We start from the raw sequence: 27,812 nt of genomic DNA on the forward strand, positions 1-27,812 counted from the left end.
TAATACACATAAGAGATATTAAATGTTTGTGGTATATTTATACAAAATGTAGTAAAGCTAAATCCTAATGTTGCTAGTTATAAATACAGGCGTTCACTCAGTAGATTACACACAAAAGTTCGTCATGGATTGTTTGGACATTTAACAGAGAATAGGATAAACAGTATAAATAAATAGGGCGCATACATAAAATATATATACAAGCAAGATCAGTAAAGCCATTTCGAATGCGTGGGCACACCCATATCACACAAAGCTGCTGCTGGGCTCATCGAGGTAAGCACACCGCGAGCCCGCCTCCTCGAGGGACTTTCGTCCCAGTTCCAGTGGTATTTTGCTGGCAAACGCTGCCGGTTTCGAGGCTTCTTTAGGCGATGTCGGCACCTGTTTGCTGGTTGGGGAGAACTTGTTGCAATAGTTGCCCGTGGGCTGGGTCACGGCCACGCCCCAGTTGGAGGGCTTGATGGGCAGCACCTTTGGCTTCGGCGGCAGCGGAGGCGGCGCTTTGGCCAATTCCGTTGGGTCCTGCGTCTCGGCGGACAGTTCAGTCTCTGGCTCCTGGTCCACCTTCATGGGCGACACCGTCTGCTGGCCACGTGTGATGGACAGACGTGGCGCCGGCTGCGGAATCTCCGTGGGCGTGGACGCCGCCTTGCTCACAGGACTCAAACTGGCGCGCACCTTGCGCAGCTTCGAGACTGCCGCGCTGAGATTCTCCTTGTTCTTCAGGAAATCGGGCAGATCGAAGTTAATCTCGGTGCCGCGTTGATCCTCCAGCCTTGCCAGCTGTGCCCGCTTCAGGCCCTCGAGTAGTTCATCTGCAATGGCATACAAGAAATCAGTTAGTTTTGATTATTCTCTGGCGGAGGCACGGCAAGGTTACCCACCTTGGTGCTCGGCTACTCGCTCCGTCACCTGCAGCTTCACGCCCGCCTTCAGTTTGGCTATAATCGGCTTCTTGGGATCCGCGGCAGTCGCCTCCTCGGACTGCTGACTGCCAGTAGTGGACTTCTTCTTGAGCTTGGGCAGCTTGCTACCCGGAATGTTGCCGCCGCCGTCGCGCTGCTGGCGCCGCATGCGTTCAAACAGCGACGACGACGACGCCTCCGAGGGCGCCTCGTTGGACTTCATGGAGCAGAGATCGACGGGTCGCGACCTCTCACTGGCCGCCGCATCCGCCTTGCTGGCCAGCAGCTCGTTGAACACCTTGTTCGTCAGCTCATCCAGCTGGCCCTGCGGCAGCGGCTTCATCGGTTTGCTTTGCTTCGGCGGCATGCTACTGCCGCCGCCAACCTGAAAATCCGGATTGAGCAGCACAATGCGCAGTCGCTGGCCATCGGCCATCGTCACCGGCTGGTTGAGATCCAGCGGCGCCTGAGTGTCCCTCATGATCACCTGCACCTGCTCCATCTTGTAGTTGTACTTGCTGAGTATGGGCCGAATCACCTCGTGCAGCTGCTTCTTGGGCTTGCTCTTCACCGATATCACCTTGGGATCGGGCAGGTCCAGCTTGAAGGCCACCCGCCGCTCGATCAGCACCTCCTTGCCCGCGAGCATTTGCGACGGCTGCTGCACATCGATGGACTTGGTGCTGCCCTGGAACACAATGTCGTAGTAGGGATACACTAGGTTCCGCTTCTCTAGCAGTCGTTCCACCAGTTCTCCCACTGTTTCTCCAGCACGCGTCTGGACTATGGTAGTGGCTCCATCGGTGAGGATCACCCGGCACAGCGAGCACACGCTTTCCGCACTGGCTCCTTGGCCTCCTCCGCCGGTCGCGGTGGTGGCCGCGTCAAAGGAGGACAACGAGGACCTGGAGCTGTGTATGTCGCTCAGGGAATTCTGACCGGAGACGAGCTTCAGCGAAGCACTGGTGAGCGGGGCAGGTGGCGGAAGTGGTGGCGCCGGCATCAGCGAATGCTGCAGGTCAGCCATTATCTCGGTGCGATAACGGGACTTGCTCCGCGTCTTGCGGTGCCAGGGAAGCAGACTCTTGCGACGCCGATCCTCCGCATTGCTAGCCGATTTTTTGAGCTGTCAAAAGAAGCAGTTTGTTATTAATATTTTAGTAGTTCAGATAAGAGCCCTGCGTAAATCATTCAATATTTGTTTTAATTTCTGTTTTGTTTAAACAGTTTTTTCATTTCATTTTGAATTGAATGAATGAATGAATAATTTTTATAAATTTTTGGAATTTGCCAAATTTTTTTTCTGCTTTCTTTTGAGAACAAAAAGTGATAAATTTTAACAAAACAATGTTAACTGCTTAGTAAATAAAATTTAGGCAGATTTAATCACAAAATTATGGCCTTTCTTCTTCAAAAGAAATTGTCGTTTGAATTATTTCGGAATTTATGCCATTCATTCATTCAATTCCATTAAACTCAAAATTCAAATTCATTCAATTCTATTAAACTCAAAATTCTAATTAATTCATTCATATAAAACAAAAAATTCCAAAAAAATTCATTGATAGATAGGCATGAAACACTCACCTTGGAGAAGGCGCCCATGTGAAAATTTGTCTTGAGCAGCTCGTCCAGATCCAGGCCGCTGTAGGGCAGCGGCTGGTTCTTCTGCTCCGCCTCCACGCAGCTCTTGTACATGTCGGAGCGGATGAATCGCTGGTAGCTGTCGAACTTCATCAGGTTGAAGATCTGCTTCTGGGCCGGCGCAAATATGTCCGGCGCGGCACCGGCCAGCTTCTCCTCGGTGAGGCTGCGTGCCTGCGAGTCCACGTTGACGGGATCACTGCTGCTGTTGGCCAAATGCTTGCCAAAGATCTCACGGGCCTGGACCACGCGATCCGCCTCGGATTCCAGCAGGCGGTAACGCTCGCAGGCGGTCCAGAAGTAGATGTTCTCCGCCGAGAACTCCTTCTTGAGGAACTCGGAAAAGGTCTGCATGCCGGCGGCATCCTGCAGCATCCGCTCGAAGGAGCCACCCCAGTTGCTCGGACAGCCATGTTCTTGGGCCGCATCCTCTGGAGCAACGGAAGCGGTGATAGAGGAGGGCGGGGCAGGCGTGGTCAGGATCTTGGGCACCTGTAGCAGGCTCAACTGATGCTGACTGCGCGTCGACTTGAGATCCGAGGAGTCCAGCATCAGCGTCTTGATGTACATGTCGTTGTCGGAGGCGTTCATCGAGGCAGTGCGTCTCACTGGCGACGACTGGCCCGGCTGCTGCTGCTCCTTGGCCACCTTGTCGGAGCGGGGAGTGCGGAAGGAAGACTGTCCCCAGGCTCGGCGGAAGGGCGAGGCATTGGCGGGCAGAGCGCGGTTCTGGAAAAATCAAGGAGAGATATTGCATTAAAATCGGGTGATAAATTTAAGTGATAATAGATTATAAAACTAATTATTGAAATGTAAAAATTAGAATTTTCTTTTCATTGATTTCTCTTCGATCTAAATATGGTTTCCCTTACAAACCCTCTATGTTTCAATTAAAGTGATCTTGTTGCAAGTCCAAGTACGCAATAGAGTACAAAAAAGACGTCCATTCATGGGCCATTCACAACTACAAATTGCGGGCATCCAGAGGAGACCGTCATTATCATGGTCAGACGGGAACGATAAACTTTTGAACCCGCCGAGCTAACTCATAAATTTGTTTGTGTGACGCATGGCGGGTCTGGTTTCTTCCCCCGAGAATTGTGTGTTAAGACATTCTGGAGTGCTTCTATGCTAGTTGCTTCGAGGCGAGTTCCCCTATGCTGATTATGATTATGCTTATGATGATGATGGTGGTGCCCCATAGCCATTTATGTATTTACTGCACTCGGAGCCACGATAATCGCTGCTCAAACAAACAGAGAATCTCTCTAGTCGCAAACTGGTCATTGTATTTGTGCATTTCCCACCGGCTTTTCGTTTAACGACAGCTTTTGTCCGCCATCCATCCCCTTATGGCGAGAGATTAATGAATTCCACTCCTAAACCCATCATTCTATTCAGATCTCAAGTTTCGCAGAAACCATAACTCACTCCCAGCTCAAAAAAAATTCAGAAAAAACTGAAAAAATACATTTGTTTTGTCGGCTTTGGCTCTGATTGTTATAGATAAAAGAGAAATTTTCAACATTTCCGGTTGGTTTTAGCTTACTCTCTTTTCGAACCCAAAAGGGGGAAAAGCACTTTTCATTCGTTTTTGTCCATTAATAGAAATAAATTTGTATTGAGCTGGGCAAGTTCGTTTATATAATTTATAAATTGGTTCGACACACGCTACCAATTGAGCGGATTGAGATGAAATGGCATTAATGACGTCAAGTGATTCTCATATTTTCATGTACAAGAAAATATAAAGCCGCAAAATGCGATTTCATCATCTTAAGAAACAAAAGTTATGATACTCATAGAGTACGATATAACCTTATCGCTCTGTGGAAAGGCAAATTAAAATATATGGGTCAAAAGACAAACAAAAAAAACGAGCACTTTGAAACTACTTAAGCTGCACTTGGGTTTGACTTTGTTGTTTCTTGAAATGGGGCCTGAAATCCAAAAAGTTCTCCAAAACAAGCGCCGTAAAACAAGCTGACAAACACTCATCAAAATCAACGAGTAAAAGCAGAGAGGCGAACATAAATCAACGCTGATTGCCAAACAATAGGAGGTTACTGCCGGGGAATCGGGGGTCTACAGTCGGTAAGTAGGAAGTGAGCAATTTGCCAAAGAAAATAATTAAAATAAATATATAAATGACGGCTAGTTCGCGGATTGTCGACTCTCCGAGAGCCGCAAGTGCGAAATCGACTCGAGACAAAGACAAAGCAACCGAATTTAGTAAGAGTGAATCGTGCAAGAATGAGCAGCAATTAAGTTCGGCTAAGAAATCTCACAGCAAAAAAATACACCGAAAAAAAAAGCACCAGCAATCTGCATTCCGTTCCGTTCACTGGACAAAAAAAGAGAGGGCGGGGCGGAGCATATTTCTCCGCTTCAGTGGACACTGACTTGGACATTTTCCGGTGCCGCCATGGTGGGTACGTTCACATCAACATTCCCATTTACATGGCAACCCCTCTCTTTCTATATGTCTTCACATATTAAACTCATCATTGGACACTGGGAAAAACCGGCAATTTGAATAATTACTCTGCAGTCATTATAATTTACAACTTAACAATATTTGTTTATGATATTATTAAAACTTTATGAATGTTGTTCATAATTCCTTATGCCGAATTATTGTTATCTTACTTCCTTCTAAGAATCTTTTTCCTAGAAACTTTAGTTTAAATGGTTTGTTGCTTAATAAAAAATATATAGAGTCAAAGTTTTAAGATTTAATAATAGTTCTAAAAGATATATTTTGCATTTAGAAATATATGAAATTGCTGTAATTTTCTCCCAGTGTTCTTATAGACTCGGCTTAACTCTCTGGTTTGGCTTCATCTCCATCGCTCGCTCTCCAACCGAACCAAACCGAGTGCCAAGTCATTGAGCTGAGTTTGCATTTCGAGGCGGCGGAGAGCAGAAGACAAACAAAGTCCCACGAGTGAATTATCCGCAATGGGTTTCGGCTCGGGTTACCACTCTTTTTTCTATATGCACAACCCGATCCCGATCCCAAACCCAATCCCGATCTGCAACCTGCCGCCTTCTGGGGTGGCACTTAATTAGCAGGCCTGCGGTAATTGGAGTCCGGAGCCGATGGAACCGCAACGGTCTGCTGGACATGATGGAAAATCGAGATCCATCGAAGGGTTTCGTGGCGACTTGGCGATATCGGCCGTAATCTGGTGCCCAGACACTTGAGAATATCACGTAGTCCCGTTCGGTGTACCCACCCGTGTGTCGCACCCTCCGCAGATGTTTCGGGCAAATATCACGCATATCTGTTTCTTGGGAAACACATTTCAGGCGATAAACAGGGCGGGCAAATATGATATCAAATATGTATGACGAAGGCAGTTTCGGGGGTCCCATTCAAAGACTCAACACTCAAATATTTATCTCTGTCTAGAGTTCGTCGAAGTGTGCCAGAAATTCAGAGAATTTATGACAAATCATACCAGCCCTTATATTTTTGAATGCATGTGTTTTTCGTACGCATACAGCTGCGGTGAAATTAATGGAGCGACCAGATGTCATTAATAAATGGCGAATTGTATGGATCTACGCCTTAAACGGAGCATATGGACACTGCGGTATCCCATAACAATTCAATTTAATTTTAAGTAATCTACTTTCTTATAGATCTATACTTTTTAAATCACTATTATTATTGTAAGTAAAAAAGGTTAATTAACTATTTTTATTTAAAATATTTTTGAGATTTATTTTCCTGCCTTTTAAAACTTTTCCTCTTGAAACACAATTTTTTATAGGATTCCTTAAGTAAGTGGATACGGAAATTTAAAAAATTTGCTGAATTATAGATTTAATAGAAGCACAAAGAAATTGAATGATTGTAGTAATATATTTTTGACACCTATTGTGGGCATGAGTGTACTGCACATTCCTTATAGAGGCAACAATGAAAACGAATCTTATCTAGCCAGAGGCCTGCGATTCAAAATAAAGCGGAAAGTAGACGGCTTGGGGGTGCTGGTTCATGCGAGGAGAGAGGAGAAGATAGAGACAGCGAGTCTCATTAGAAATGCAAATGATAAACTAACCATAAGCGCTGATAAACCCGTGGGTCTGGCAGAACAAACCTTCGGATTCTCTCTCGATTTCTTATGTTTTTTGCGGCTTTTTAAGTTTTAATTTCGTTTTCGTTTTTATTTTGTGGTATTCCAGGTGTGTTTGTGTGAGTGCGTGGGCAAGGCAATGGCAAGAAGCGAAAACGTGACGCTTTTGTCAACTGGCTTTGGCTTAACTTTCGCACTGGAATTCACTACTCAGCTCCGCACTTCACTCTTTGCACTTTATGTAATTGCTTTATTTCACTTGGAAGTACTTGTATCTTTCGGAAAATGGAAACCGCGCGGAGAGCCGCCAACCCGTCGATTCAAACGCAAAAGTATCTGTGAAGTTGTCGAGGTTTAGCCAACAGTGCTGTTAAGATTCGAGATTCTATTAACAGAAATGTTAATCGTTGTATGTTACTGACAGAGAGGGAGAGAACTGAATGAGAGAGGAGATTTAATTAAACATCTATCTTTGTCGTTCGTTAATTTCGTAAAGAAATTTAGTAAGTTTAGTTTATTATTGTTTTATAGAATTTAAAGCAAAAACAAAACAAGTTTAGTATAATCTACTTATTCAAGAGAGAGTGATCTTGGGGCCAACAGCTGGTTTAACAGTTTAGGGGAGGCAACAAAAACTGGATTTCGAAATTCGAACTCGACTATGTAAGTGTGTGCGCTGCTTACTCATTTTCAATGGGAATGAGAATGCCTTTTGTTGTTATTTTTATTTTTTTGTGGCTGCTTCGTACATTGCTCTTTGTTGTTATTATTGTTATTGCTTTTGCTTTTGCCTATTTGCCTGACACCGGCTGCTGGAAATTGCTTTTGTTGTTTGCTTTGCTGCTCATGAATGAACTGCTCACACAGATACAAGTTTGCACAGCTTGTTGTGGGTGTGTTCGGGCGCTCTCTCTCTCTCCCCCTAAGTGACGCATGTTTTTGTTGTGCCTTAATTAAATGTTTTTTTCTTTTGACTTTTTGGCCAAATAATTAAGTTGCTTAGCGCATTTTGGACACACTTTTTTACACAACTAATGACTCGTTTGCCCATTTAAGTAGGCAATGCAATTGGCTTAATGAGGCAAAAACATTTGTAGTTTGCAAAAAAACACACCACCGAGTAAATAAATTGCTCTAAAAATAGCCAAAACACGCTGGCGAATAAATTAAGCGATCCCCCCTTCCAGTGGTGTAAACAAAGAGAACCCCAGCCCCAGACAATTGGAATAATTAAAATGCCAAGCAAAGGCAACTGGAATGCGGGCGGCTGCTGCTTTGTTGTTGCGCATTTGGTTGATAAATTAAGCAATTTGCAGATATACAAAAGTAAAGATACATATGTATCTAGAGAAGAGAGGGGCATGGAAAGTCGGGAAAACGAAGTGAACGCGTGGAAGACCCCCATCTGCGGCAATTTCCAGATCATGTGAGCACTGGAAAACTCTTTGCTTTTCCTTTTTTTTCGCTGCGTGTGCGTTTTTGTCTATAATTTCACAGTTATTTATGATTTGTTTAGCTAATGGCAGTCAGCAAAAAAAATAAAGGGAACAATAATTTTCCACATTTTACGCACTTTGCTCTGGTTTGTTTCTGCTTTCTGTGCGTGAATGAGCCAATTCCAGCCAATCACAGATGGGATCCGTTCCCAAATCCCCAAATGCAACAACAAGCATCGTTTTACATTTGTGAATTACAGTGAAGCTACGGCAAGAGCAATTTCAGAATATATAAATTTAATTTAATTTAAATTTAAATTATAATTTTTGTATTTTAAGAAATACGTTTGAAATACATTTAGAAATTAATAATTTTTTAATCTTTCTTGTGAATCTTAAATGTTTTTTTTAGGATTTGAAGTACTCAAGATTCTACAAAAATTTAAAATATTCCTTTGAAACAAATTTAAAAATTAAAAAAAATTCTAGATTACCCTGAAATATATAAAAGAAAATAAGTTTCTTCATTCAGTTTTGAGTATCTCCCTTTGTCAATTATTCAAATTTCCCTATTACAGTGGTTCGCCTGTATCGGTTTTTGGAACAATTGCGCACATTAAATTAAATATCCGGCATGCTGCTTGTTTTCACTGTTTCTTTTTGTTTTTCGTTAATTTTATGGAAGATAATGCGGGTCATATGCGTTCTGAATGCTCCAGGCGGAAGATATATGTATTTATATACAGGAATCGTACGGATATGTGGATGGAATTTTTACAATGCCCACAAACATTTAACGACTTTTATACGGCCAAAGTGTGGGCAATTCAAAGAGAATATTTACTTAATTTCTTTATTGATCAATGGGAATGGTATATATCGGCGTGGGCTATTTCCCCACTTGGCAACCGACGAGGCAACTGATGACCACTGGGGCCCATTGAAAAGTGAAATGCGGCACGCGACGCCCATGCAAATGTGATAATTAGAAAGTCATTATGGCTGGCAACTGTTGCCCCGATTTGGAATTAGATGGGGACATCTTCAATTGAGGTGACAAATGGCTTATACATATATGGATAAAGGTATTATTCGATTGAGGAATCAAATGATGAATCACTGGCTAGACATTTAAAACATTTAACAACAAAATTTCTAGTAAAATATAACTCTTTCCCTAAATGACAGCTGATAATCCCACACCTTGAAATACCCTTCCTCAATTCCAGCCCCCTGATCCTTTTTCAGAATCGAACGTTGATAGATTTGTGGCTTTACAAACAAATGAATTTTATTGGCCAATAAACTAAAACTAAATGGCGTAATACCATTTAGCGTACGTCTAGGATGCATTGCAGGGTAAACACTATAAAACCGATGAGTTCAAAGATCATTGGGGGATCATTTTAGGGGGCTTCACTGGAAACCAGGTGCCGCCATACGGACAACCATCAACGGATTTAACGGACACGTATTAATGGCAATTGATTGACGACGACTTGGGCGTAAATAAACAGCTTCCAGCGAAAAAATTATGAAGAGTAGGCGTAAACAAATTCGGAACTGAACGTATCGGAACGGAACGAATCACGTTGGCGCCAGCTGGGGAAGTACACTCAAAAAAAGGAAATATTACAATATTCAAAGAAACTTTTACCTAGAGGGGCATCATGAATTTTAACTCAAATTTTTCCCATCGAAATTAATTAATTTTTTTATTTTTAAAAGCGTTAAAATTCGAATATTTTAGATTTTAATTTGTCTTTATTTTGTGTTTATAATTTTGAAGCTTAATTTATGTTCTAAAACAAGATAGTTAAGTATTACGGCTTAGAAATAAAATAGGTGTATAAAACCTGTTGAATATAAATCGTATCTTTTATGAAAAAAATATAAAACTAAATCTTATTAAAATACTTGAAATGCAGTCTTAAAGTTTGCCCATTAGGTAATATATTTCCAAAAATATAAGTAATTTATTACGCAGTTTCATTCATTTTTTTGAGTGTATGCCCAGGCGACTTTTTCCCTGGGGATCTGAGTGGAATCTAGAAGTGACTCACGCGCATGACGTTGGTGGTGTCGCGAAGTGGCGGCGGTTTGCTGAAGTCCATCTGCTGCACTGCATCCGGATCGCTGAGGGATCGCCGCAGCGTCGTGACCGAGGCCCTCTTGGAGTGGAAGGAGCCGCGCAGGAAGCGTGCAAACTCGCAGGCGGCATTCCTTCCCACCCGACAAACCGCTCTTGGTGGCGTGACCTTGAAGCTGGGCAGGAGTGGGGCGTGCATCTCGAAGGAGGAGTCCGGCGAGAGATTGCGGCTATTGGAGCTGCCCGACTGCGAGGTCAGATTGGAGCTGGCCGAGCTGATGCCGTCGTCGTGCTCCTCCTCGTCCTCGGAGCTGGTGGGGATTTCCCCAGGGGCACCCACCGCCAGTGGCCGGCAGCCCAGCTGCTCCTCCTGATCCCTGGTCACCCTTATCAGCACGGGCGAATCAGCTCGAATGTCCTCCGTCTCGGGTTCACTGAGTTTCCGGCTGCCACTGCGTCTTTTGGTGGCCGAACTGAAGAACTGCAGCACGCGGGAGGCACTGCGGCAACTGCGTCGTTCCGCCTGGACACGTGCCATGGCCATGGGTGGTGGCATTAGATCCTCCGCCTCGGCACATCGCCTGGGTAACTGGTTAGCCACCGCCTGCTCCTGCTGCTGCTCCTCCTCCTTCACCGTCTCCGGGCGAAAGTTTATTTGCGGTGAGGCACTGCGTCGGCCACTGGCACTCTGATAAAACTCCCTGGCCTTGCGGCAAATGTAGGGCGAGCTAATCTTGGACTTGGCCTTCGGTGTGCTGGCCTGTCGCTCCTCGAAGTCCTGGACAAAGCGGGCCAGCTGCTCGCGATCCAGCTCCGTGAGGCAGCGATGACGGACATGTTTGGGCGTGGATCCCGCCGAGGATCCCGGATGAATCCGCTTGATCTCGAAGCTGCTGTCGAAGGTGCCGGAATCGTTCAGCTGGCTTAGCGATTGGACAAAACGCTCCACCATGCTGGCTATGCTGTCCTGGTTCTTTGGGATGGGTATTCTGGAGCAACTGCCTCGGCTATTCGTATTTGTATTTGTATTGTTCATGACGCGCACTTGCCTAAATGGGTTTAATTTAATTTGATTATTGTTAGCACTTCATAAGCTCCTAGAGCAATTAAAACGCAAAGTTCTGGGGGGAGAACTGCACTCCCTATTTGTATATGATTTTAGCCACGTTCACGCTGCTCGACTGTTCGCGTACGACTGAATTTCACCGGCCAAGTGGCCGGCCAAAGGTAAACTTTTCACGCAAGTGGGGAAAAGCTATGCAAATTCGAGAACGTATCTCTCTGGGACGCCTGCGCCCTCGAGTCGCCAGACTTCTTCAGCGTTGAGTAAGCACTTTTTATGGACTCTCTCCACCGTTTACTGCTTTCCTCAGACGTGCGATTCGCATGTGGAATAACTAAAGACTGACGGAAATTGTCACTTGTCGATGTATCTGTCGATCCAGTGGTGCGTCACCTTAAGTGGCCCATAAGGAGATGCCAGTTGGTTTACGCAATCGAAGAGTGTGGGATCAAATGGGTTTATACGTATGAATAAAAAGCAAAACGGACCTCATAATCCAAACAAAAGAAATGTTTAAATTATGTTTATGGCTTAAGTATATAGAACACAACTAATGGGGCGCCCATAAAAAGAGCTCTTTACTCGCTTCCCCCTATCAGGCATCTGGCAATAACACGACTAAAGTCAACAACAAACCTTTTTATCAATATTTGGGTATCAAAAATAGCTCCGAAATTCCCGTGTAAACAGCACAAAGAAAAGTGTGACTGCGCAATATGAGCCAGGAACTTAATAGCTCTGACCCAAATGGAGAAAATATATGTATCAGCGAAGACACACGAGAATCGTGACCACTCAGGGCTGAGATTCTTAAGGGTTACATCGATTATATGTTTAGATGGAACCCAGTCATTGGGAGTGAATAGGGTTTTTTCAGAACTTTCCTTACCCAAGAAAAAATAATAATAAAAATAATGAGTTAAGCCTGAATTCATTAAGTTTTTGATTCATAATGTTTTCTAAAAGAAATTAAAAAACTTTCATCTTGATTAACGCCCACCATTAGAAGTATTGTTTTTTCTAGATTACGTATTATGAAAAATATTTTTTCTCTATAACGCGTGACTAAGTTAAATGTATTCAGTGACGACAATAGATCAAAGTGATTTCTCGTTTTGCGACTCATGGTTCTCGCCTCCAAATGTGACATCATTAGGAGAGAATCAGAATCCATCAATTGAGAATACTTCCCCTAGAAAAGTGATTAAATCGATCGCCTTTTGGCGAAATTCGGGGAAATTCCACAGGAATCACGGCCTGAGATAAATCTGCAAAGCTGTCTGGGGCAATTCCGTTGAATAGGTCAGAATCGGAATATCGGCCCCCAACGACTATTTTTGGCATTTAAGTGGAAGAAAGAAGGCAGCGATTTGTTTGATTTTTTTCTCTTCGATTTTTAAGTGGAATAATTTTTGGCGTGAATTACTGTGTTCGTTTACACCAAAGGCAAATAAATAAAGAACTCGTGGGTTGTTTCAATGGGGAATTTGCGGAGAACAGTCGAGCGGTCGGCGATTAATTCTGAATAAAACTTTGCGTTTTTATTGCACAGTAAGTATTTGGTATTTGTCTGGTAATTCACATATTTTTTAAGTTCTTCGGGGAAAAGTTTATAAACACATTTACGCACACCCACTCTCTATTAATTATCAAATTTGTCTTGCGGGAAATACCGCACATTCATATTTTCTGGCACTTAAAGTCGCTAGCGTTTTGCGAGCGATTTGAGGGAGATTCTCTGGTATTTACGCGGTTTTTAGCCATGACGTCGATTGGGGATTTCATCTGTTTGATTGTTTTTCATATCAAGGCAATGAAATGGAATGTTTTCAATGCGTGTGATTGTGGGCAGTGGAATTCGCACAGTTTATGAAACGAAGAAAACATTTCCATTTCGTTTTGTTTCCCCTTAATTTGTATATTATTTAGCACATTCTATTTTCGGGGCCACAAACACAGAAAACAGGCCACAAAAGTTCAATTGACTGGCTGTTTTTATTTATCCAGCCAATATTTGATGGGAGAGTGCGAGGTTTTATTTTGGGGAGGCGTTGATGGATTTTTTAGCATTCACTGTATGTTTTTGGGTCCAAGGTAATTCGAGGAGTTCAGCAAGTGATTTATTATTTGATTTTTGTGTCATTTGATTATCCTATTTGTGATTTAATTTTCAAACGTGTGATTTATTTTCATTTGGTAAATAATGGTGGATTTTTTAACATACACTTTGGATTGTGGTGCCAGGTAATTGGCCCAGTTAACTAGGTAATTTAAACTTATTAATTAAACTTGAGATTCGGTTTTTATTGTGTAACCAAATGCGATGTGATCGAATGAACTGCGCTCGATGACTGACTCAGAGTTTCTGAGCGACGTTCGACGTTTAGGTCGCTGTTAGCCTGGCTCAAATGGAAAGCAACAGCACGTTGCCCATGGCAATAAGCAGCTGAAACAGCAACAAAGCAGCTGTTCAGGCTGCGGAATGAGAGTGAGTGAGAGGAAGAGAGCGCGTGCGCGCGTTTTTCAACGCGGGGCGGTTTACAAGCGGTTTCGGCCGCTTTCGCCGTTCTAGCTCTTTGTTGTTGTTGTTGCTGTCGGTCGATCGGTTAGTCACTAAAACCTGAACATAAAGACCGACATCAGGGTGGAAATTGAACAGCAGAGTCAGGTGTTTTCCTGGCACTTGCTGACTGCATAAATTCGAAACTGCATGCAATTTTATAACGATTTTATACCCTGAAATTCGATCATTACACATATATTTACGATGTTAAGTTAAAAAGGTTTAATGGAATTTTATTACGCTCAAATAAGTCACTCAATGCTAAGAGCCCATCCTAAAAACGTTAATCGACTAAAATTAGTCAGTAAGGTTATAATGATAATAATTAAAAGTTTACTACGTCATAAAAACAAAGAGAAGTACCGCAAAAAATATGTAAAAAAAATATTCCATTTCGACTGGGAATTTTCCAAGGGACTGTAAAATTTATTAAAGATTTACTTTAAAATATTTTTCCATGTTTTACTAATAAGAAAAAACCAAAAATAAACCATAATTAAAAGTACATAACAAATCAGAATAAATAGATTGTATGAACAGGATTTTCAAAGATAATTTTGTGGGTTTATGCTTTTTAAAAATGGCAAATTGTTCAAGCAAACAGGATAAATATTAGCTTTCTTGCGCAAAGATATTTTCATTTAAAAATTGTTTAAAATAAATCTAGCACCTTAACAGATTTCCACGTATAGTTCAGGTTATACATAGATTGACTTTAATGACAGAACAAGTCCGTAGCGTATCATCAGATCGCCTAGGGCCCTTTTCGGTTGGGTTTTTTTAGACAACTGCTTTGGGTCATATCAATTGGCAGGTTACGTGCCTGGAGCGTAAGGTGTTTATTATTAGCGGCTTTTCGGCATTTCTGACGTATGTACTTCGGACCGCCCCATACCATACACCATATAGAGTGATCGCTCTTATTTTCGCTGCTATCAAAACATGAAAGCACAAAAACAATCGCACACATACCATATACCATACGGTTATGTTGGATCAGCTAAATATAATGCATTTTAAAAATAAACATTTTGTTTGTCATTTGCCATTTGTGTTGCCATTTGGCCTTTGGTATTTTGGATTTTGGGTTGAGTGCCAGTCATACTGATAAGACCGATGATCGCATCGACACAACTTTAGACAATAATTTCCAGCGAAAATTACACGTCTGACGTATCTGATAAATACATTTGGCCAGCTAGTTTGGAGGTTTTCCCATTCCCACAGCGTCAGCTGGTAAATACGTTATGAATTCATTGGGCCTCGGTAATAGAAGTCGCATACAGAGGCCAAATCGTGGCTAACCGATGCACAGAACTTAAATTACCCAACGAAGTAGTACAAAAATCAACCTGCCAGATAGGCAAAAGACAAGAGTTTGACTCGAACCCACTTCCCATGACGATCCACTGGCCAGGAAGGAAGCTAAGTAACGTTCATTTAGCGGGTCACCCCATCTCTTTTCTTTTTCCTTTTTTCTTTACCTAATTCCCTATAGCACGAGGGTTGTTTTCCCTTGCACCTGTGACGGCATGTGCCACTCCACCTTTTCAAGGGAAACCCAAGCAGGTTACCGCCAAAATGCCGACAGACCAGAGTCAACCTGTTGGAACACCCGGCCAACTATTTCCCCGATTGCGTGTTTAGATAGACTAAAAATAAGTCAACTCGCAAAAGTGCACTTGACATGCTTACTCATTAGTCCCCAGCTGGCTATCGTTATTGAAATCTTTAAAACTAAGCTAACAAACTAGGAAAGTACTTGTAAAGTTACAGAAACTTAATTAATTTAATGCATTCCATTAGGTACCTTACTAATATACACCACGAATTTATCAGGTAAAGAAATGATGGATCGATTTCAAAGTACTATATCATAGATAGATATTGACAGATGTTTATTCGATTATCTTGATGTGTATACATTAGGTTTAGGGCAATGTAAATATTTGAAAATCACAATTAACATAGGGAAAGTCAACTTAGATCTGGGTCATACTTCATTCAAGCTTAAGTAAGGATCAGGGTCACCGTTTACTATCTTCAACTGACGATGGGAAGCCAACTCATGAAATGTAATAAAATTAACACTTTACCAGGTGTCACAGATCGGCAAACAAAAGAAGCACTGTTTGGTGATTGCGACCATGAGAAAAGAAATAGAGCATTCTATCTATGGTGTAAGAACGTGCTGAAATAGGCAAACAAAACAAAGCCTCAGCACACAAAAAATCAACGAGATTACTAATTCCAAACAACATATATGTGCAATGTACGTAGTATTTCGAAAAAAGACTTCGTAGTTTTAGTCATTTTTGTGGTGAGTGGGATAAGGAACGTTGTGATATAAGGGTGAATCGGACAGAAGTCAGCCAAGCATAAAACTAAGTAAATATCGTAATAGTAACGGACACAAAATGTGACTAATATTGTTTGTATTTTTTATAGAGGGGATTTCAAACCTCCCCACAATTACAGTTGACTGGTGCATAATTAGAGGTAGATTTCCCAGTACCCCGACAAGTTTGCTTTAGGGGGAGTCATCCATCAAGTGGGAACCGATAAGTGTGAGATATACGTGTCGCCAGCTTACCTCCATCTCCTTGTCCTCGGAGTACAGGCCACAAACGAGTTCTCGAAGTGACATTTTCGCATCGAGATGCCTTTTGTTTGCCTGCATAAAACAATTGAACTTGCGATTTGTACACGTTTTTTCTTGTTTTATCGTAATGACAATTTATTTATATTTATTTCAGTCACAACTGCTGACGGGGCTCCTTGAACTGGCGTTGAACTTTTTATGGAGCAACTTTTCGCGACGGTAATTTTATATATTTTTTTGAATATGCACTGTATGGAACAAAACAAATAATAATCGAAGATACAGCGACGACGAAAGTGAAACCGCCGCAACGGGCGACCAAGTCGCACAAAATCGTACAAAAAAATCGCGTGTTGTCAAATCGAAAATCAAACTAAATTACGAATAACCGTCGGGAATCGGGGGAATCGGGGGATTGTGGGGCTGCTGGAGGAGCGAAAAGGTCAGCCGACGTCGACGCCATTAATTGCTTTAGATTGAATTAAGCTCCCAGGGCAGAGGAATTGGCGGAGGCGTCGACGCAGCCGCTCGGTAGGAGCTACAGAGAAGTACATGTACCGCTCGGCTTCAGTCGTGACCTACGCCCATGACGTCATTGGATCGAAGCACTTTATTTTTAGCCGGCGATTTCCGCCCTTATCGCCCATGACGCGTTCGGACCCCCAGATCCCGATAATAGCGATCGCAGCTACAGTGTAACGGTACGGCTGTAAAACGCAAGTGAAACCGAGAAATCGAAATCGGATAGCGAAGAGCTAAAAGCGGAACCGTGGCCACCTATTGCCAAAGCCTCGCTGTGACTACTAAAACTCCGGGTAAACTGACAAAGGAATCGCCGATATATGGCCCACCAGATTCAGAGAGTGTCGGAGAGTTCAGTTTTGGCCCCTTATCTGGGGGCCCAGAGAGGAGTGTGGAGCGATAAGCTCCGAGAACGCAGGTAACTTGGAGCGGCGTCCAGGTAAACAGATTTTTTGCCCGCCTACAGGAACGGTTCAGAAATAGCGAGGGTCCAAAATTTGGACAGAAAGTAAACTAATAAGGGCCGTTTTTTTATCCGCCTGTTAAATTTAAAGTAGGGTTAAGACTCTGATTTCCCACACGATTTCCAGGTTTTAACCCTACTTTAAATTTAACAAATAGACGAGAAAACGGCCCTAAGTTTCTTAAAAATTAAGCATAAATTGTTTTGAATATTTGTATGATGGTGCTAATAATCAGAATCTATACAGTTCATGCAGTCTGCCCTGAATATATGCCTTTTTAAAGGGTATTCTAAGGTATTATAATTTTAAATAACAAAATCACAGATTTTTAATTATAATTAATTATTATTATTAATTAATTATACCTTAATAAATAAAATTTGTATCTATTCAAATGTGGCTTAAAATTGTATTTAAACAAAAACGATTTCACCTAAAATCCGATGTCTAGTAATTATATAGGGTAAGTTTTATTCCTAAAAGGCCACTGCGATTGGGAAATTTGTATGACAAAAATAACTATTTCTTTTATTCCTATCCACAGGGGCCTAATTGTAGAGAAATTAAAAATCTGAACTTTACTAAAGATCAATATATATAATACTCATTTTCAGTCTCCAATATCAAATAATACAATTATAGATAATATAAAATTCCACTTACCCCCAAATCTGGTTCACTGTTCGTAGCTTCTAAAAGGCAATGTGAGGACGACGAGGCAGACAGGCTGTTGCGATCCTTGTGAGATTTATGCAAATTCTGTAGGCTGGCCCACGTGTCCATGGGCTGATCGATGCATGCCCCACTGACCGAAGACTGCACGCTGTCGATGGCTTCGAATCCCAGTGAGTGTCGCGAACCAGGCTGTCCAAACACCTGGGCACTCAGTTTATGCGGCGTTGTTGGGGTCTCCGCAAGCAAAGATCTGCGCATTTTGCGGGGCACACAAGCTGGATGGGCGAATGTGTGGCCCTCATCCAGGGAAGGAGCAGCCGAGTGCAGCGAGATGTCGTCCATGGAGGCCACGGCACCCAAGGCACGCGGCGAATCGTCCACGAAGAGATTGAGTACATCATCGCAGGATCGCGTGGATGTGAGATTCGTGGCGGGACTCTTGATCAGGTTGAAGCTGGCCAGGAGATTGGGGCGATGTGAGATTGGCGGCGATGTGAGGAGCGCAGCATGATCGGGCATGGCCCGCACAGTCAGTCGGTTGTCTGGGATGCCCACGATGCCCAGCGGACGAGCAGTCGCCGGATGGGCAGGTGGCCCAGCATGGGCTGCTCCCGCTCCCGCACCCAGAAAATCCACTACCAGAATGCGATCCGAGATGTTCGTGCAATCGTTGTTGAAGCCAATACCCGAATCCGAATTGGAGGTGGTGGTGGAGATCTCGCTGTGGTTCGACGGCTGCGGCGAGTGGGCAGCTGCTCCAGCGGCTCCTCCTCCACCCACCTCGTAGTCCGCCTGGTGACTCCGACTGGCCGGCGGCAGAATACGCATGGTGTACATGCTGCGCACCAGATTCACCACATACTCCGAGTTGTTGGGGAACTCCAGGCACAAATTCGAGATGGGATCCCTGGTGCACTGCAGCCGGAACTCATGGGCTCGCTGCAAGTGCTGGGCGTGCTCAATGAGCTTGGTGTCGATGACAAAGACATGGCAGCTGTGCGAGATGCTGATGTGGCCAGCGGCAGCACTCGGCTCGTACTCCTCCTCGATCTGCGTGTTGTGCACGGCGCTGGTCACGAGGCCAAAGAAACGATTCTCGCTCTCCGAGGAGGAGCTCACAAAGTTCAGCCTGGCCGAGGAGTAGGTGGCCAGCACGCCGCCGCCGGCGCTCTGCAGGCTCAGGCTGTCCGGCGTGATGCACATCAGCACAATGGTCGGTTGTCGCTTCTCTTGGCGCAGCTTGCGTATGCAGGACCTCACTGTCTGCAGCTTGGAGCTGTGCGAAATCTGCTTGGGCATCTCAATGGTGCCCAGATAGCCCACAATCACCCGATACTCCAGGGCGGCACTGCCCACGGCACGCACCATGGCGCTGACATTGGCCACATCGGCTGCTTTGGCCGCCAGGGGGGCATCCTCCAGCACGGGACGCAGTGTCGGGTGATCTGGGGATGCCTTGGTAGTCTCCACTGCCTCGGGTGGACTTAACTTCTTCTGTGGCGAGTTTCTTAGCCTGTGGAGCTTGGCCTTGTGGTGCAGGAACCTCGGCTTGTGCCTCAAACTGGCGGCCAGCAGTTGACCCCTCAGCGTGGCCTGGGCGTTCTCCTCATCCGAGCTGTCCGAGTAGTAGTTCTCGGCGATCTGCATGCGTATGCTCCCAAAGGAGTTGCCTATCAGCTGGACGACGGTCTCGTGCGGCAGCTTGGAGACATTGAGTCCGTTGACGGAGATGAGAAAGTCACCGGAACGCAGGCCCGCCTGTTCGGCGGGTGAGCTACTGATGATGCAGGACAGCCGGCAGGGCTGCTGACCGGAGATGGTGAAGCCGAAGCCGTTGTAGCCACGTCGCACCTCCACGGTGCGGATGCCATTGTAGTTGTAGTTGGGTCGCTTCTTGCGGCGCCGCTGATGCTGTTGGGTGTTGGAGCCTGAGGCCGTCGAGGAGGTGGCTATTTGGGTTGATCCGGTGGCCACAGCAGCTGGTGGATCCTCTGCTGCAACTCCCTCTGCATTCGAGGAGCCACTTGCTCCGGTTATGGGCAAAGGCGGATGATGGTGGTGCATGGCGCTCACTGGTGGGAAAATGGAGTGTTGGTTAAGTGGCAAGTAGCCCACATCTGGACATACGCACCTTTCTCATGGAGCTGCAACCTGGATTTGTGGAAATGGAAATGGAATGCGGTTTATGTTGCTGCCCCTTTTCGGATTACAGATTACAGGCTCTCCCTCTCGCTCGCACCTGTGCGTGGCCTATGCCAACTATGTAATCAATGGCACACACACACGCGCACTAGCTGCCAGGCGTATTTTGTTGCACTTTTCTAGGCCTCTATTTAACTAGTAGATGACTTGTGTTTGGGTGGAAGCCCATTTTCACACGGTTAATAACTGCGTTTTGGCATTATTAAGCTTCTTTTAAGCCATTTACTGTGCATAAATCGGTAATTAAAATTGTAAACTGTCTACAATGCGCAAGCGTAACTGTGAAGTTGGGATTTTCCGGTATTTATATACTACCAAAAATACCACATCCAATTTTAGGACCTTTTAATGTCTATTCGATAATTTGCATTCGATAGCTTTTACTAAGATGTTCCATATCACACCATTGTTTTTGTTTCTGATTTTAAAAATTCAAATGATTATTAGACAGTGTTATAAATTATGAAAATATTAAATCTCTCATTAGCAATATAAGTTACCGTTAAATTCCAAAGCGATTTTTTTCCAATTTTAAATTCGATAAAACAGAGAGTTGCCAGATTAGAGGAATACAATGCCACAAGCGCTGCCAGACTTGAAAACTCAGTTTAACAGCAGTGAGATGCTGCAAGCTAGCGCCACTGTCGGTTACTTTTAAATTTGAAGAGGAGCTTTTAACGCTCGTCCTTTAAAGTCCTTCCGGCGAGCTTCCATCTGCGTAGCATTGTTTTTTGTGTTTGGCCCACGCCGTTGGCCACTGTTTCAGTTACATTGGGACTTTCAAACGAATTGGTTGAACGCGCGCATTCAGCAAACGCTGCGAGAAGAGTGTTGAATTGGTTTTTGAACCCAAAAACAGCAGTTAAATGAAATGTAAAGTGTTATTGGGCGACGGATCGAAGTGTTCGTAGTTGTGGCGTAAAAACGGCTAAGGATTATGCCAAGCAGGGCCTGCAAAAGTGGACCAGTGAGCGTGTTTTTGGACCTCAGAAGTGCTGGCAAGGACATTACGGACAAAGAATTGTGCCAATCGAATGGAAGAAGAGATGGGGAATGTGGCGGAAACGGAAGTGCCAAATTGAAATGCCATTTAAGCCTGGCGAGCGATTTGACCGACTTCGTTTACAGCTTATCCGGATTCGTCGTCTGGTCAGGGCACTCAGATTTCTGGGGGGCAGAAATGATGGTATGGCTATGGGTATGGGGTATTCCAGAGTACGATCCCCCAGACGACACTTGGCGTCGCTCTTGACATTGATTATATTCATGAGGCCAAGTCATAAATTCCAGTCCCGACTGTTTACGGTCCCCAGTTTCCATCCCCCCAAACCACCCAAGATGTTGCCAAGTTGCGAGCGGAGTGCCAATAAAATCATTAACTGTTGCAGCGCATTAAATTCATGGCCCAGACGATGCTGCCGTTATTCAGGCAGCAAACATTGTCATAAAACCTCGGCCCATTCACGCCATATTTCATCTCGATTCGTCAGCCCTCGAACACATCTCCACATCACCTAATTGCCGAAGGTCCCGAGTCCCAAGTCCCGGGGGCGTGTGAAAAACTATTAAAAGGCCGTTGGGCCAAGCATCCTGGGCCATAATTAATGGCGACAATGACTTGATCGGCCGATAATTAATTTATCGTCATTTATATTGCCAAACTGGCCAACACACACACACACGTGCAACGGTTGTCGATCCCACCGGAGCTCGAAATTTGTGCAGAAGTTCGGATTCTTCTCAATCTCCACACCCCAGTAATTGACTTTAATTTCTGGGCCAGCCAAAGTTTTCTTTTGGCTACCCAACTAAGCCCACCAACCAAGTTTGAGTCGCTTCTATTGTATTATCTTGGCTTTGGCTTTGGCTTTTCCCCCACATGTTACCACAAATTAGTTTGGCAGTGGATACTAAGCATTTGCATTCCATTCGACGGACTTTTCCCCCGTTTCGCCAAAACTATTTTCCTGCTGAAAGTTGCCAGAAAAGTTTCTCGGTGGCGACAAAGAAATCAATTGGAAATGATTGAAACCTAATTTCCCAAATGGACTGAATACATAAATCAATAAATTAGGTGTTTTTTAAGGTGGGCGATGAGAGAAGCACCTCAGTCATTAGGGGGAGTTTAATGTATTTAAGGGTTAATAATATCGATCGATCTGATTTTTGGACTAATGAAAAGCTTCTTTATTATTTATATGACAATGCATTCATTAATGTCCTTTTAGTTTGTAAAGTATTCCACTTAATGGATTGAAATATATAATTTTTGTTTAATCTGTTTTTTTTTGTACATTAATTTAATTTCCAAATTAAAGTTTTAACCTTTAATTCATTTGATTTTCGCCCAATGGAATCTCTATTTAGATTTCACATACAAGATAATTCACTTATACAAAAAGTCCTTGCTATTTGGGCATTCAATTAAATGTAATCAAATGCGACACAGTGATGACATTTTTCCAATATATTTACACAAGCTTATATTTCGCAGTTTTGTGTGCTGAAACTGTAAATCTCCCCTATGTCATCAATATTTCAACAAAAAATAAACGCTTTCGCTTCAGTGGACCGCAGTGAACTGTGAAGAGCAGTAAAACTATTCTGATAGAAGGCTTTATATCTATGGTGGCTGTCCCATCAGGTGGACAGCCGCAATCTTCCCGATTAGGGTATTATGTTGTAACCGACTCTCCCCGGGAAATGAATAGGAAAATACGCGAATTTCATTGGAGTCCTCGAGATCTCACGCTGCTTGGATCTCTCGGGGTCCATCCTCCATCCTCTGACATCGTAAAACACACTTTGTTGGCTTTATCCCCACCCTTTTTTTCGGTGGTCCTAAGTCGCCGTCCTTGTCTTGATTTCGGAAATTGTTTTTACCCACATTTCATTTGTTCGCAAAACTTTCTGCATTGCGCGGGCCACGGAACGGCGAAAAAAAATTGACACAATTTAAACTTTTCTATAAACAAAAGCAATGCAGGGCAGCCAAACAGAAAAGGTTAGCCAAACGAGCCATTTGTTCCTGCTGCTGTTTACTCTCTTTTTCGGCCCCTTTTTCTTTCCCCTTTTTTGTATGACTTTTTGTATATTTTTTTGGCATTGCCAGTTTATTACAACACACACCACCGAATGCTGCCGGGTTTTTTCGAAATTTGTCAAAAGGAAAAGGCTCCGGTCCCTTTCCCCTCATCGTTTATTTTTCCGCTTTTGGTTTCTCAATTTCGCTTAAATTGCGCACATTTGAAACAATTTGCCATCAGCCAGCGCCCACACATGCACTTTTTTACACCAGGCTGCATTCTGCGGCTTGGCAGAGATTTATGCAGGCTTTTCATAAAGCTGACAACATGACGTATGATTAATATCGCTGCCTGCTCGCAGGATTGTTATTTTGCTGCATTTAATTAAATCTGCGAGGGATGATTAAGTGCTCATTTTGCCAGCCCTTCAAAAATGTATAAATACACAGAGTTGCTACAAGCACTTACCTATATATGAAGTTTATATATTTAAATTGCTATTTCTGGGAGCCCGGCTCCTTGACAACTAGGAGTAATTGGAATTGCCACTAAAAATATAAACAAGGAGTACTAAAATTATATCAAGTGCCGGCAGGGACGACGTTGTGCTGAAATGCATATACTATATAGTATACTATATACTGTGCGACATGCTCTCAATAAATTTGTGCATTTCATGACAATGACGTCGCAGGCGATGCGTTCCGAGAATTCTGACTATATATATATTGCATTTGGGTGTGAGCTTCTGCCCGGTTGACATTTCTTGGCCCTTTTTGTTCTGCCATATGTGCGAAAATGCCAACGTTCATTGCAATGCAATTAATAAAGATTGCAGCAGCCGAGGCATAATATTATTATTTATGATATAATGTTGGCCTTAAATTTGGAAATTTAATTATTTTTTGCTAAACATAGTCACTAAAAAGTATACATTTAGAGATGTTGGTAATTTTGATAGTATTTAAGCGGCATAAATTTGCATTTTAGCATTTAGAAAACAGATGTTCTTTGGTTTTACAAATTCAAAATACATTTGTATTACCCAGCGAAAATATAATTTCTGGAATTATAATATCCGCAAACAGGCAATTCAATTTGTTTACCATGGACAATAAATATTCTATATACATTTTCTGTAAAGTTTTGATTTATATTAGATGTTCTATTGATTAAGCTTATTTTATAGCCTTTCGGGATAATTTATTTTATTAGTTTTGCCGTTCTTCAAAAGTTTTTAGTGAAATTATGGGAATGGGATGATCGGGATTATCCAACTGGATTTAGCGATTCAATAGTTTAAGTTTTAAATCCTTAATATCAAATCCTTTTGGGAATTTTTACTTAAGCTTATATTCTTTATATTCCCAATTTAATGAAGCACTTTAAAATAATATTGTCATTTCCTTTAATAAACTCTTTTCTTTTTATGTTCTTTGGCCTTTATTTTAATTGATACAAACGGTCTATTTACATTCCATTTTTTCCGCCTCTCCATTTCACTTTCAATTTATATTCATAGGCCAGTTGAGTGTTTTATTTATTTCTGGTTTTTATGCAATATGACCTGCGCACGCCAATTAGAGTGACATTTTATTGTGCCTTTGTTTCGTTGCGGTTCGTTTTAATTACACGTTTCGCTTTTAATTAACGCTGCTAATTAAAGATGCTGGCCAAGTGAAACAATTTTGAAATTCTCGCAATTTCCGGCTTAGATATTAACAATTGCGGCAGGGGAAGGAAAAGAGGAGTCGAGGTATAATCACTTCGAATGGAATTGCCCTCGGACCCTCAGTCTATTAGTATGATATCCTCGGGAGCTTATCGCAGCAGAGCCTTATTACCAATTCGGTTGCTCTGTCTGCTCCACTTTTATGCTTGATTAATGCCCGAGATGTGCATTGGATTGCGCGGGGATCTCCGGCTAAGACAATGGGAGGAAAGCACGGAGGAGCCCATTGATTTGTGCCACCTGGCTGGGGAATGGCAGTGGCCTCGGTTGCCGGTTGCCCAGCGGAGACGCATCGTAAATCATGAATGTGAAAGTCGTGCTGGCAGTTAGCCCCCCGGAATTTTCGCCCCCGACTTTTCCGGGGATTTTTCCCTGCCCCAATCCGGCGATTACCGAACTGCCGGTAGCGATTTTATGGCTCTTTCTCTTCCCCTCTCTCTGTTTTGGCAGCATAAAGTTTTTGCCATCGATTCGTTTCTTCGTTATTGGTTACAATTGGAAAGTTGGCCGACTTTATAGGCAAATTTCTCCCATTGCCAAAAGGTGTTGGAGGGCGAATCGTAAAAAGTTTGCTCTGCTTCCTTATCCGCATTCCTTTCTTCTTCGTCTGCGTCTCCATCTTCATCATCATTATTATTATTATTATTTTTACTCTGCTTGCTTTTCATACACGTACAACAACGGAAACATTCATTCACGCGAACTAATGAAGTGTCAAAAATGGGCGCCCCGAAAAGTGTGCTACGCTTTTTCTTTTTAAAAATATTTCACAGTCGGGTGGAAGTGTAGGTGTGTGAGTGTGTGAGTGTGTGTGGGCGTGTGGGGGAGGGGCGTTTTCCTTTGACCTTGGACTGTAACTATGAGCGAGTGCCGACTAAAATAGCTCTATAATGTCGAGGCGGGCGGTCCATAAATGTGTATTTCCCATGTTTGTGTGCAAATGTTTGCAGTTGAAGGCAAAGCGCGAGCAAACAATAAGCAATTCTGATATGGATGGTACTTAAAGTTTGTCCATATACATGCAAGTCCATATAGATATAAAACCAAACTAACGTAACTCAATCGCCTTCGTGCCATCGATTCAATTTGTTTTGATCCCGCTTGGCTGCAGCTAAATTACAATTACACTCGGTTTTCCTTATTTTTAGTTGCTTCCAAATAAGAGGGAAGTCGAATTGCAGAGTCCTTGTGGCTCAAATTGAACGTAATTGTCTTTCGCTTCCCATCTCTCCCTCTCTCTGGTTTCCTTTGATGTGGAATCCGTCTCGAATGTGTTTCGTTTTATTTTGTTTTGCGGTTGATTTGTGTATCTATTTGGATTTACAAATTGTTTTTGGCTGCGCACACAGAAAAAGAAGTATTTTTTCCAACATAAATACATTTATCTCGAAATTTATGAACTATTAAATCATTGTTAATGATGCGTTTTAAAATGTTCACAGGAAATACATAAATTATTCTTATTATTTATACCGTAATGACTGTTTAATATTTAGTAGCATATCTTCTAATTAATTACGATGATTAATCTTTTAAATAAAATACATAAATTTAAAAAATAAATAAACAAATTACGGAAAACATTTAAATAAATTGAAGGTATAATAACTTTTAAATTGAGCACGATAAGAAATGATTTAAATAATGGCCAAATAATTATATATTGTTGGTTTAAAATGTCAAGAGTTTAATAGCTCCATTTTTTTCGTAGTAAGGGAGTTATAGAATTGTAGTGCTATACTTTTTTCTTGCAGTGCACGTCTAGTCCTGCCTTCGATTCGGTTGTGTAAGCGGCGGTGGATTGGCTGATAGGGAAATTACATTTGTAGGTCGTTTAGGCTCGGCGCCCCCCCTTCCTTCGCCTCGCAGACTTCGCACATGGCCCTGTCAATATTTGCCCAACTTCGACGCCAAACTGTTTGTCGATTGGGTATCCCCCAGAATCCTGAAAGAAAAAAAATCTGTACGTCTGTCATTTTTCCCCGGTACTTACGGCTTTAATGTGAACCAAAAAACCCAAACCGATGCTTGCTCGGGATTTGTTTACTGAAGCGCGAATCTGTTTTATTTTTGCTGTCGTGCGTCTTCTTTTTTCTTCCGTTTTTCCTCCCCGCCTCCGCCCAATCCGGTTTATCTATCTCACGTGTTTGTGGGATATTCGCCTTTGAGGGGATTTCCCCAATCATTTTTTTCCCTTGCTGCCTGTCCATCTGCCGTGTTGCTTTTGCCAATTTGCGTTTAAGCAAAAGCTCTGACCGACCGACAATGCCAATCAACACGCATACGCCGTGTGGCCGCGCGCGTGGCTGTTTTATGCCGCTCCCACTGCTCAGTTTCGAGAATTTACGAGCTGCCGTCCAGCAGTTGATCCCTGATCCTTGGCCATATTGTTATTCAGTACTTAGTATATAGTATTTGGTATTTAGCATAAATGCCCATTCGGTTGATTTCAATTCGGGGCGTGTAAACGGTTTGCTGCCTGGCCCTAGATAAATTTAATTACAATTTGCAATTTATTTTCGGGCCCAGTCAACTGAAGGGCTGCCGAAATTGAGTTTTCGGTTGCCAATCCAATCGGTTTTTATCAGTCTGAAAATGAAAATGCACTACTTCAAGTGGGAGGATATGTAAACACAGAGCCTTTTGCTCTCTAATTTCACAATTATGCCAACGCAGGGCAAAATGGAAATTTCGTGTTTGTGTTTGTCTTTGCCTTTTCATTATTTCATTATTGGGAAGGTTGGGGTTTCGAGTGAAACATTAATTGTGTTTATCTCAAATTTCGAATTCCATTTCCAAAT

General features: G+C 42.9%; 1 protein-coding gene across 6 annotated transcripts; it reads right to left on the bottom strand.

Annotated features, from left to right (window-relative positions):
* Positions 1-16: 16 nt before the first annotated feature.
* On the bottom strand, positions 17-20,523 carry loco (locomotion defects). 6 transcript variants are annotated; one of them, XM_017152011.3, is made up of 5 exons: positions 20,183-20,523; positions 18,040-20,123; positions 2,496-3,281; positions 888-2,034; positions 17-818 (listed from the first exon to the last, which is right to left on the bottom strand). In XM_017152011.3, exons 2-5 carry the CDS (start codon positions 20,113-20,115, stop codon positions 247-249), a joined length of 4,581 nt encoding a protein of 1,526 aa, XP_017007500.2. In that variant the 5' UTR covers positions 20,116-20,123; positions 20,183-20,523; the 3' UTR covers positions 17-246. The 6 variants fall into 6 exon arrangements, with proteins under 6 accessions (XP_017007500.2, XP_017007502.2, XP_070074053.1 ...); XM_017152013.3 differs by lacking the exons at positions 18,040-20,123; positions 20,183-20,523 and adding exons at positions 10,137-11,211; positions 13,450-13,578; XM_070217951.1 differs by having other exon boundaries at positions 653-818; positions 916-2,034.
* Between the last annotated feature and the right edge of the window lie 7,289 nt (positions 20,524-27,812).

This window comes from Drosophila takahashii, chromosome 3R (genome assembly GCF_030179915.1).
Source record: "Drosophila takahashii strain IR98-3 E-12201 chromosome 3R, DtakHiC1v2, whole genome shotgun sequence".
Lineage (NCBI taxonomy): Eukaryota > Metazoa > Arthropoda > Insecta > Diptera > Drosophilidae > Drosophila > Drosophila takahashii.

Excerpts from the sequence above, each read along its gene's own strand:
- loco (XM_017152011.3), bottom strand. The coding sequence starts at position 20,115 with ATGCACCACCATCATCCGCCTTTGCCCATAACCGGAGCAAGTGGCTCC. Across the intron at positions 3,282-18,039 it reads ACAGTGAACCAGATTTGGGG|AACCGCGCTCTGCCCGCCAA; the intron begins GTAAGTGGAATT and ends TGATTTTTCCAG. Across the intron at positions 819-887 it reads GCGAGTAGCCGAGCACCAAG|ATGAACTACTCGAGGGCCTG; the intron begins GTGGGTAACCTT and ends ATGCCATTGCAG.